The 13,105-nt window shown below is 37.5% G+C and overlaps 1 protein-coding gene across 1 annotated transcript; it reads right to left on the bottom strand.

Moving 5' to 3' along the window:
* Positions 1 to 12,061: 12,061 nt before the first annotated feature.
* Positions 12,062 to 12,466, bottom strand: LOC111365535 (uncharacterized mitochondrial protein AtMg00860-like). The gene has a single exon (XM_022986091.1). The coding sequence runs from the start codon at positions 12,464 to 12,466 to the stop codon at positions 12,062 to 12,064; it is 405 nt and encodes a 134-aa protein (XP_022841859.1).
* Between the last annotated feature and the right edge of the window lie 639 nt (positions 12,467 to 13,105).

Raw genomic sequence — 13,105 nt, 5'->3', positions numbered from 1 at the left:
CGTCGGCTCATGAAAATGGAGTTCGTAAGTGGCCCGGGCTTGTGAAAACACGAGCCCGAGCGCGAGTGCAAGCCAAGCGGGCCGATTCGGTGGGCGAGCCGAGCCCGCTGGGTTCGCAAATTAAACGGGCCACGAGCCCAACTCATGGGCTTGTTTATAAAGTGATCGTTTCGGTCCTTGAATTTTTTATTTTATTTTATTTTTTTTAAAATTTATGAATGTTAATGGTCACTGAATTTTTTCAGTGACCTTTTCTGTACTTTAATTTTTATTTTATTTTTTTTTCCTCCTCTTCTTCTATAAATAGTGGTATTTAGTCACAAAATTTTCTACAATTCACTCTCAACTCTCAATTCTCTTTCTCTCAACTTTCTTGTGTTGTGTTGATATTTGTGCAACTTTTATATACAATTTATACAATATCCAATTCTCATTTCCCACTATATTTATTGAAATTTCATCCAATTTTTATTTCTCACTACATTTATACAATTATTCTTTTACTAGTTATTACTTATTACAATTAAACAAATGGATTCACGCACATTTGTCGAAAACTTGTTCGGTGTGGGAGAAAATGAATCACTTATGACACCAGCGCAAAGTCAATTTCGAAATCAATTTGAAGGTCTAAATGACGTACCCCTACCGAAAGATATTCCAGATTTGGATCTTCATCATCATGTAAGCGGCAATCCAAATTATCCAATTAATTTGTATAATGTTGACATTCCCAAAGCGGAACACGATCAGGAAAAAGAGGTTGAATTAAACATTCCTGATGCGAAGGGAAAGCGAAAGGGGAAAAAAAACAAGCAAAATGTTGGGATCACTTTAAATTGATTTCAATGGAAAAAATCGTCAATGGAGTCCCAAAATCCAAAGCTGTATGTAAATACTGCCAACAAAGATTGACATGGCAAATAGGAATTGGTACTACCCATCTCAACCACCATTACAAAGTATGTGCGGCCACACATGGACTTATTCCGGGCTGTCAAACACAATTGCAATTTGGCAGTCCAGACGCCGTTGGTTCTGCTGCATCCCTATCCACATGGGTGTATTCGGAGGAGAGAGCTCGAACGGAAATGGTGAAGCTTGTTGCTGGTGTTGAGTTGCCTTTAGCATTAATTGACAACCAACACTACGTCTCGTATGTGAAAGAATATCTGCAGCCAAAGTGCATTGGGATAAGTCGAAACACTTTTCGTTCTGATACAATACAATATTTTACTGAAACAAAACAACAATTAATTATGGATTTACAAAAATATGGGGGTGTCATATCTTTCACTTGGGATATATGGGAAGAGATTAATAAAAGAGAATATATATTTACAATTGCACATTATATAGACCCACTTTAGTGCATGCATAAAAAAATTATTGTCTTTAGAATTATTAAGTTTCCTCACAACGCTAATAATATATTTAATGTTATCGTTAGTGTGGTTAAAGAATATCATTGCAAAAGTAAAATTCGTTCATTTACTTTCAATAATGCTAGTGTTAATAAAGTAGTTGCCAATAAATTGCATAGGGTACTGCAACCTGATTTTGGTGGGTATTTGTTTCATATTCGTTGTGTATGTCATATTTTGAATTTAATTGTCCAAGATGATTTAAAACATATAAAGGATGAACTTCAAAATATTCGGAACGTATTAATATATATCATAATCTCCCCAAGTAGAAAACAAGTGTTTGAGGATTATTGTGCCGAAATAGGAGTGCAAAATGCTAAAACATTTGTTAGCGACGTAGGTGGAACTCTACTTACTTGTTATTAAAGTCATGTAAAGGTTTTGAACATTTAATAATCGACTTTTATAACAATAGACATGTTAGAAGTGATGATGAGGGTATATTGACTGAACGTGATTGGCAAATAGCTTTGAAAGTTAAAAGATTTTTGACATCTTTTTATGAAACCACTAAAATTTTATCGGGCGTTTACTATCTCACCAGCTGTATGGTGCTTGAACGTTTTTATATAATTGCAAGAATATTTCATAAATATATAAATGACCCTGATTTTAGTGAAATTATAATTTCCATGGAATTAAAATTTAGAAAATATTGGAAATACTTGCTTATGTTATTTCCTTTAGCATGCGTGATGGACTCCCGATATAATTTATCGGGAACTAAATATATAATTGATCAAATTTCAAACGCTTTAACATTTGATACACCTATCACATATAAAAATTTAGAGTAAACATTATATGAAATGTATGGATTATATGCGAACCGAATGAGTACCAATATTAGTCAGGTATCATCTGCACCTACTCCTTACGCTGAAATTGAAGAAGAAGATGCAAAAATATTTAATTTATTTCAAGGCATTAATTCGTATATATATGATTCATCTGCAATGTATTTATCTACTGCCACTGCCATGTCGTCTACATCTGTATCTCATTGTCATCAAACATCTACGTGCTCAAGCCATAATTCATTGCCCGCTGAATTAATTGATTATTTCAACTAGAATATGCCAACAAATAAAACAATTAAAAAAAGTTCATATGAAGTAATTGAATTTTGGCGAAGGTATGAACGACGTTGGCCAATTATATCCACGATTGCAAAAGATCTGTTGAAACTTCTGGTTAGCACTGTTGTTTCGGATTTGCTTTTAGTACAAGTAAAAGAGTTTTGAGCGAGATCAGAAGCCGACTGAAAGAAGATATTTTAGAAACGTTAATGTGCGTTAAGGATTGGTAGAACGCTCATTTTCGACTACAAAATAAATATGCCGAAATTGCATGTCGTCAAGTAAGTGATATTTGATTTAATTACATTGATGAAACTTTTCTTTTCTTATTGTTACTTTTAATTTTCCTTAAAAAACTGTACACGCTACAATAAATTGTTCGTGTACAACTTTTAACTCCACCTATTGAAAATTTAAGTAGCCAATCTCAAACCCGAATAAAGGAGGAGGGTTTATATTTTATTTATTTTAAAAAGAAAAATAAAAAATAAAGATTTATTTTTATTTTTTTCCATCTCTTTTAGTAAAAAAAATAATAATAAAAATAAAAATTGCTTTCCACCAATTTAGTTAAATTTTTGTTAGTACTTAGTACTATATGTCTACATTTTAAATTCTTTTCTCGAACAACGTTGTGTGTACCTTTAAATATAATTTTCGAAATAAATTCCTTCTGAAAATTGAAAGGATAATCGAATGATTGTCCTTTCAATTGTTAGAAGTCTTTCACTTCGAAGATTATATATAATCTTTGAAGTGAAAGATCTCTATATAATCTTAGAAGTGAAAAACTTCTAACAATTAAAAGGGCATTCGATTACCCTTTCAATTTTTAGAAGGGATTTACTTCGAAAATTATATGCAAGGGGATGCGTAGCGTTGCTTGAAAAAATAATTTTTAATACTGTTTTAATTTTTTTTTAAAAAACTGTACACGAACGAACAAACAAACAACACAATTTTGAACTCCGCATACTCTAAATTTAAATAGCCGGTCCCAAACCCGAATAAAGGAGGAGGGTTTAAATTTTTTACCTAGTTTTTTATATATAAAAAATTCACCATTTAAAAATTAAAATTACTTTTTTATTTTTCAATATACCTATTTGTTTCCAAAAAAAAAAAAACAATGTGTGCTCGCGAGCAGGGCTCGGCCCACGAGCCATGAGCTTGTGGGCCGAGTCGAGCTCGCCCATTTTTGGACGAGCCGAGGCTTGGCTCTTCGCGACCCCAAGCCGAGCTCGTGCTTTCACAACCGACTTGGCCCATTGACACCCTACCACACTACACCAAAAAAAGGCTTTTGCAACGGCCAAAAAATACTGCAAAATACCTTTTGCAGTGTTTTACCGTGTGTTGCAAAAGTCGATGTTGCCATTGAGGGAAGACTTTCTACAGCGTTTATTCAAAGTTGTAGATGTTTGGCTTTTGCAATGTTGTTTAAATGCTGCAAAAACCAATCTTTTGCAACGTTGTTTAAACGTTGCCACAAGTTTTTTTTCCCCACTAATTTATGTTAATTGATTTGCAAAATTGAAAATGACAATTTGTGAACAAATTTTGAAATTGCATAAAAATTGATGATTTCATTAAAAAAATTTTGAATCATTACACTTGAGCATAATACAACACCACCTAACTAAAAATAAAAAAAATAAAAATAGGACAATCACTACCTACAAAAATAATATACAAAAATGCCTCCACACAAAAATTTAATGACCTCTTCCACAAATAATATACGACAAAAAATAAAAAATAAAAAATGAACAATCATTACCTACAAAAATTTGGGTAGACAATCCAAATTGCACCATGTAATTTGCAAATTGCATCATTCCTACCCCTCTTCCCAGGCACTTGCAATCCACTTTCAGCCAATCCTGATCCCTCGGCCACTGCAGTTGAACCGGATCCATCAATCTAGTGGCAAAGAGACGAAACTTGATTAAACGGTCTTATAGCTAAATTCCAACCACATTCTTCTAAGACAAGAAATTAGTTTCCTCAAGACAAGAAACCATTTTCCAAAATATAATAATCAAAAGATTAATAGGGAGAATTGTAAGAAATAGAAGTAGACTTAGGAGGAGAAAATGATTTTCTATTCAATTGTGGACTTGCCTTCAACTCATGTTTACACAGGTATTTAAAGGACTTCCTATCACATAAGTTCATCGCCTCAATTTAATTCTACTACATGCACCACAATTTACTAGGTGCACATTAATTAATAATACATGCGTACATGAACCACAATTAACTAGGTGCATATAAATTAATAATACATGTATTTCAAACTTCTAAATTCATGAAACTAAATTAAATAGGTTAAATGCATGTTTATTTTTCTAACACCCCCCCTTAAATATGAATTTTGCATACTCCAAGCAAGTCTCTTAATGCCTTGAAAGTGTTGAACTTGAGAGCTTTGGTGAGAATATTTCCAATTTGGTCTTTAGACTTCACAAAATTAATCTTCACTACCTTGTTTGCAATGCATTCACGCACAAAGTGATATTTGGTATCTATATGCTTGCTATGTTCATGAAACAACGGATTCTTTGCTAAAGCAATAGCTGATTTGTTATCCACATTTACTTCAGTAGGCTCTCTTTGTGCAAAATGAAGCTCATTCAACAAATTCCTTAGCTAAACTGCTTGTGTAACACAAGAACTGACAGCAACATACTCAACTTCACAAGTTGACAGAGTAACAATTGGTTGCTTCTTTGAGCTCCAAGTAAAAGCTGTATTACCTATGTAAAATACAAATTCACTAGAACTCTTTCGATCATCAATGTCGCCACCCCAATCACTATCACTGAAACCTCTAAGTCTGAAAACATTAGAGGCATAATAATGTAACCCGAAATCAAGAGTACCTTTGATGTAACGTAAAATTCTATTCGCAGCTTTCAAATGTATTGTCGTTGGAGCCTCCATATAACGACTAACCAGTCCTACTCCAAATAATATATCCGACCTTGTACAAGTTAAATATCTCAGGCTTCCAACTAAGCTTCGAAACAAGGTCGGATCCACCTTTGAACCATCATCATATCTAGAAAGTTTGATGTTATATTCTATTGGAGTGTTAACTGGATTGCAATCACTCATGTTGAATTTCTGTAGAACTTCTTTTGCATAATTTTCTTGTACGATGAAAATCCCTTCCTCCGTCTGCTTCACTTCTATCCCAAGATAATAGGACATAAGTCCTAAATCTGTCATCTCGAATTCACAACACATTTTTCGCTTGAATTCTTCAAACGTCTTTGGATTGTTGCCTGTAAAAATTAGATTATCAACATACAGACAAACAACCAGAACACCATTGTCATTCACCTTAATGTAGAGAGCATGCTCATAAGGACACTTGGTAAAGCCATTCTCTTGAAAATATTTATCAATTCTAAAATTCCAAACTCTTGGTGCTTACTTTTGGCCGTAAAGAGCTTTCTTTAATTTCAACACTTTGTCCTCATTTCCTTTTACTACAAAGATGGGGAGTTGTTGCACATAGACCTCTTCTTCAAGATAGCCATTGAAAAAGGCTGATTTGACATCCATTTGGAAAATCTTCCATTTGTTTTGAGCAGCCAAAAAAATTATCAGTCGTATGGTCTCTAACCGAGCTACTGGAGCGAAAACTTCTTCATAATCGATGCCTTGACGCTGTTTGTATCCTTTCACCACGAGTCTTGCTTTGTATTTTTCCACCTCTCCTTTTGAATTTTTCTTAATTTTATACACCCATTTAACTCCGATGACAGCATGTCCCTTGGGAAGATTTGTTAATTCCCAAGTATTGTTCTTCTCAATTGCTTCGATTTCTTCATTCATGGCTTTTCTCCATTTCTCATCCTCAGCAGCTTCATTAAAACCTATGGGCTCAATATTTGCAAACAGACAGAAGAAAGTAATATCATCAATTCTCTCAGTTTCTCGATATATATCATCAAGCCTTCTTGTACATGAAGGCCTTTCACTTGAACTTCCTTCAGAAACGTCAATTTTACCACGTAATGGTGATGTTGGAGGAGTGGTGGTCTCATGTATTTCTTCATTGTCATCTTCTTCCTCCAAAAAAGGAAGAAAGTCATAGTTATCTTCTTCAACATGCCAATTCCATGTTGCTTCCTCATCAAAATCCACATCTCTACTAATAAACATCTTCCCATCACTTGGATTATAGAGCTTGTAGCCTTTTGTTTTTGGATCATAGCCAACGAACACACATTTTTTACTCGTCATCAAGTTTAGAGCACTTCTCATCAAGAACATTGACATATACAATGCATCTAAATACTTTCAAATGAGATACTGCTGGTTTTCTCCCATTCCATGCTTGGAGTCTTGTGGGCTAAAGCCTTTGTGGCACACCGGTTCAACAAGTAGACAGCACAATCGACAGCTTTTGCCCAAAATTCTTTTGACATTGTCTTTGTCTTCATCATGCTCCTTGCCATATTGAGAATTGTTCGGTTCTTTCATTCAACAACACCGTTCTACTGTGGAGATCCTGGAGCGGTTAGGAACCGACGAATTCCATTGGTATCACAGAAGTTTCGAAAATTTCTAAAAGTGAATTCGCCTCCTCTATCTGATCTCACAGCCTGGATTTTAAATCCACTTTCTTTTTCTACAAGAGTTTTAAAATTCTGAAAGCACTTAAACACATCCGATTTTTCTTTTAGAAAATACACCCATGTTTTTCTACTGAAATCATCAATAAACAAAAACAAAATATTTGTTCTTACCAAAAGAACATGGAGTGATTGGCCCACATACATCAGTGTGCATCAATTGTAGTTTCCTTGAAACTCTTGATTGAGATTCCTTTGGAAAGACCTTTCTTAACTGCTTACCAAAAAGACACCCTTCACAAAGCTGATTAGGCTGATGTATTGGAGGCAAACCTTTCACCATTCCATTGCTAGCCATTGTTTTGAGCCCTCCAAAATTTATGTGCCCAAATCGTAAATGCCACAGCCATGATGGGTCTTTATAACACGATGTCAAACACTTAGCCATATCAGTTTGGATGGACAACGCAAATAAACGATTTTTCGCCATAGGTACTTTAGCAATCAAATTTCCTGCATCATCCTTTAAAAACACACTGCAACCTTTTGTGAACAAAACATTACCTTTCTCCAATAATTGATCCACACTCAAAATATTACTCTTTATATCTGGAGCATAATAAACATTTGAAATAAATTGATGATTTCCATCTTTTATACGTATCAAAATTTTACCTTTCTCCATTACTGGAATTTTGGAGGAATCCCCGAATGTGATATTGCCACCAACATTCTCATCAAGCTCTATGAACAAATCTTTGTTCCCACACATGTGATTACTAGCTCCAGTATCAAGGAACCAAGAATGTTTTTCTCCTTGCTGAAAGTCCTTGCAAGCTATCAAAAGAGTAAATTCTATCTCTTCATTATTTTCTATATCTTCTTCATGAGAAAGGTTAGCTTTCGCACCATCACCACTTTTACATTCCCATGAATAATGTCCAAATTGATGACAAGTATAACATTTAACTTGTGACTTGTCATACCTCCTTTGATATGGTCTTGCTCCTCCTGATGAGGACATCAGACGTTTACTCATTTTATTTAAGTTTTATTTATTTTTGGATTGTTATTTAAAATTTGGACTTGTATGGACTCGGCCCAATCTCGTTAGGGTTGCTTTATTATTTAAACCTATCTTACATTGTAATTTTCAGATGATGAATTGATTAATTTGCGTTTGGCTGAGCCACGTTTCTTCCCCTCTTCTTCGTTCCCCCCCGGTTCCCCTTCTTCTCTTCTCCTCCCTTCTCCTTCTTCTTTCTTTCTTATTCATCCTACATCAAATTGGTATCAGAGCTAAACCTGGTTCCAACTTCTACAATTGAGCACATTAACTGGAGTTCTAAGTTCTAGATTTTGCCTTATAACTGAAGCCCTACACAAACCCAGCCGCCATCTTCGTCTATTACATATAACACCACCACCACCGTCAACCTACTGCTGCAACACCCGTTCACCATCTCTACCTTTATCAATCATCTATTACACCCAACAAGACACCCATACAAACTCAGCAAAACTTCAAATAAGCAACGCCAGCTACGGTAAATTCACCAACACCACCCTTCATAATACACACGGCCATCTATCTACTACATACACGCAACTCCTAGTTCACTCCAAATACCCATCAAAACGCACTACTTACAGCGACCAGAAACGGAGCCATTGCCTATCCGAACTGGCCCAGTCGCAATAATCCGGAGTACCCACCTCGCAACCGCCGCCCCACTCTTGACCACCAGGGATGCCGACCACCAATTTTCCCTTCCCAGATTGCGATTCTACTTGCCGACCACTGTGTCTTCACTGGTGCCATCGCCGTTTGATTTTCAGGCCTTTTCAATTGGGCCGTAGTTAGTAGTTAGGTTTTAATATTGTATGGCAGGAATCTGATTTTTATTTTTATTTTGCTGTAATTTGGGCCTATTTTGTAATACCAGTTTAGTTTTTTTTAAAAAGAAAAGAAAAGAAAAGAGTTAAAAAAAAATCGAGAACTTTTGAGAATTTCCTGACATTATTTTATAGGATCATTTTAGTTGACTAATCAGTACCGCACCTCGACGATTTGTTGACAAGTAATAAAGCACCGCAAGTATACGGTTCGTTAACAAGTAATAAAGTGGATTAAATGACTTCGAATATTGTCCCACGGAGATTGATTAGTTCAAATTTTACCTACCGTAGCATTAACCGAAACTAAATAACCAAAGTGAATGTAGACCTAATTAAACCCCAATTATGCAATTTTTTATGATTAAATTGAAATTAATATGCAAAACAATTTAATTACGTTGCTTAGTTTGATGAGTTTCGAATGAAATGTCAGGTCGTTGAAGATGAGGTCATGACTTTGAGTAGGTTTAGGCAAGGCCTAAGAGATGAACTTAGGCGTGAGCTTGTCCTTAGAGGCATAACCACTCTTGACCACGCCTATTCTTTCGTTCGGGATTATGAATTAGTAACTAGGATGCTGTATAGAAATCGTTGTGACTCCCGCCCTGCAACCTCTTCTGCATCCACTCCATCTCCTAAGTCTATTCTAGGACCTCCTCCTTCTAATACTACCCCTACATCGGATAGTAAAGGTAGAGGTTCTGAGGTTTTAAGGACGTCCTCTTGTTTGCAATGTTTCAATTGTAAGGGTTTTGGTCACATTACTTCTAAGTATGCCAGCCGAGCCCTAGTTTTGGACGAGCGTGAAGGCATAGTCAACGAGCCACTAGAGGACCAGGTTTATGAGCCCAAGTTAGAAAGTTTGATAACTTGGAGGATAGTGAAGATACCTTCTTAGGTTGTATTCAGGCTAATCCCCTTATCCCACATACATTTAGAGTCAGTGTCGTCCGTTGCACCCTTACTAGCGTAGGGATGCCGATGATTGGCCCCGTCATGCCATCTTCCACACCTACATCAAGATTAATAACAAGGGCTGTAAAGTTATCATGGATAGTGGCAGCTACATTAATGCGATTTCGATGGCTACTGTATCCCGTCTAGGTTTGGAGCCAGTTCCTTACTCCCAACCATACAGCGTCTCTTGGGTTGATACCTCTTCTATAGCTGTTAAGGAATGTTGTTTAGTCCCTATCCAGTTCCTGGAGTATAAGGATCATATATGGTGTGATGTCATTTCAATGGATGTCGGGCACATCATCTTGGGACGACCTTGGTTATTTGACCTAGATGTAACCATATATGGTCGATCCAATTCCTGCTCCTTCGTATTTAATGGAAAAAAGATTCACCTTAACCCACTGCCTCCAAAGCCGGCTGGCTCACTGGAAACGAAGAAGGGTGTGGAACGAAAGGGGTTGTATATCATTAGTCCTACAGAGTTTGAGCGTACACTTTTAGGTGACTCAATTGTGTTCGCCTTAGTAATCATAGAGGTTTCATCTAATTCCATAATTGAGAGCCCTGCGAAAGCCCAGTCGATCCTTCAGGAGTTTCGAGATGTCTTTTTCGGAGGACCTACCTGATCATCTACCTCCACTAAGGGATATTCAACATGTCATAGATTTCGTCCCAGGGGCATCCCTTCCAAATTTGCCACATTATGGGATGTATCCTACCGAGCACGTTGAGCTCCAAAGGCAAGTGAATGACCTCCTTTACAAAGGATTCATTCGGGAGAGTTTAAGCTCGTGTGCTGTCCCAGCCCTATTGACGCCCAAAAAGGATGGTTCTTGAAGAATGTGTGTGGATAGTCGCGCTATCAATAGGATCACGGTGAAGTATCGTTTTCCCATTCCCAGGCTTGATGATATGCTGGATATGATGGTTGGCACAACAATCTTTTCAAAGATTGATCTAAAGAGTGGATACCATCAAATTAGAATTCGCCCAGGGGATGAGTGGAAGACCGCGTTTAAAACGAAAGATGGTCTTTATGAATGGCTGGTCATGCCTTTTGGGCTAAGTAATGCGCCAAGTACCTTTATGCGGGTAATGACACAAACTTTTCGACCTTTCATGGGTAAGTTTCTTGTTGTCTATATTGATGATATCCTCGTCTATAGTAAGACTAAGGAGCAACACCGTGGCCACTTCATACAAGTTTGCTCTACCCTTCATGCGACTAACCTGTATGCTAATGTCAAGAAGTGTTCCTTTTTCATCGTTACTATAGTTTTTCTGGGGTTCATTATCTCTTCAACAGGGGTGTCTGCTGACCTTACTAAGATTCAGGAGATAATTGACTGGCCTGAGCCGAAAGCTATCCATGACGTCAAGAGCTTTCACGGCTTAGCTACATTTTACCGTCATTTTATTAAGGGGTTTAGCACTATTATGGCGCCTATCACGGAGTGCATGAAGAAAGGGGAGTTTCATTGGACACAAGAGGCGGCTAAGGCCTTTAAGTTAGTTAAGAAGTGAATGACGGAGGCCCCTGTCATGCGTCTTCCCATTTTTTCAAAAATCTTTGAAGTTGAATGTGACGCTTCCGGGGTAGGTATAGGCGGAATCTTAAGTTAGGATCGTCACCCTATCGCCTACTTCAGTGAGAAGTCAAATAAAGCCAAACAACGGTATTCAACGTATGATAAGGAACTGTATACGGTGGTCCAAGCTTTGTGCTATTGGCGCCACTATTTGTTGCCTCAGAAATTTATCCTTTATTCGGACCACGAGGCCCTCCGTTACCTCAACTCCCAGAAATGATTAAGTTCTGGGCATGGACGTTGGATTGAATATTTACAGGCTTGTTCATTTGTTTTAAAACAAAAGAAGGGCGTGGAGAACCAAGAAGCTGATGCTTTAAGTCGTCGTGTCTCCCTTTTGTCGATTATGAGTGTCAAGGTCATCGATTTTGAAAGGCTTAAGGAGGACTATGAGGCATGTCCCGATTTTAAGGATATCTTTCTCGATTTGCAAAGAGGACAATCAAACAACACAAATGGCTTCCGACTTGTTAATTTTTTGAAAAATCGGGAAGACGCATGACAGGGGCCTCCGTCATTCACTTCTTAACTAACTTAAAGGCCTTAGCCGCCTCTTGTGTCCAATGAAACTCCCCTTTCTTCATGCACTCCGTGATAGGCGCCATAATAGTGCTAAACCCCTTAATAAAATGACGGTAAAATGTAGCTAAGCCGTGAAAGCTCCTGACGTCATGGATAGCTTTCGGCTCAGGCCAGTCAATTATCTCCTGAATCTTAGTAAGGTCAGCAGACACCCCTGTTGAAGAGATAATGAACCCCAGAAAAACTATAGTAACGATGAAAAAGGAACACTTCTTGACATTAGCATACAGGTTAGTCGCATGAAGGGTAGAGCAAACTTGTATGAAGTGGCCACGGTGTTGCTCCTTAGTCTTACTATAGACGAGGATATCATCAATATAGACAACAAGAAACTTACCCATGAAAGGTCGAAAAGTTTGTGTCATTACCCGCATAAAGGTACTTGGCGCATTACTTAGCCCAAAAGGCATGACCAGCCATTCATAAAGACCATCTTTCGTTTTAAACGCGGTCTTCCACTCATCCCCTGGGCGAATTCTAATTTGATGGTATCCACTCTTTAGATCAATCTTTGAAAAGATTGTTGTGCCAACCATCATATCCAGCATATCATCAAGCCTGGGAATGGGAAAACGATACTTCACCGTGATCCTATTGATAGCGCGACTATCCACACACATTCTTCAAGAACCATCCTTTTTGGGCGTCAATAGGGCTGGGACAGCACACGAGCTTAAACTCTCCCGAATGAATCCTTTGTAAAGGAGGTCATTCACTTGCCTTTGGAGCTCAGCGTGCTCGGTAGGATTCATCCTATAATGTGGCAAATTTGGAAGGGATGCCCCTGGGACGAAATCTATGACATGTTGAATATCCCTTAGTGGAGGTAGATGATCAGGTAGGTCCTCCGAAAAGACATCTCGAAACTCCTGAAGGATCGACTGGGCTTCCGCAGGGCTCTCAATTATGGAATTAGATGAAACCTCTATGATTACTAAGGCGAACACAATTGAGTCACCTACAAGTGTACGCTCAAACTC

This window comes from Olea europaea, chromosome 17 (genome assembly GCF_002742605.1).
Source record: "Olea europaea var. sylvestris chromosome 17, O_europaea_v1, whole genome shotgun sequence".
Lineage (NCBI taxonomy): Eukaryota > Viridiplantae > Streptophyta > Magnoliopsida > Lamiales > Oleaceae > Olea > Olea europaea.
Note: the sequence above shows the minus strand (reverse complement) of the source record. Positions and strands in the feature narration are given on the sequence as shown.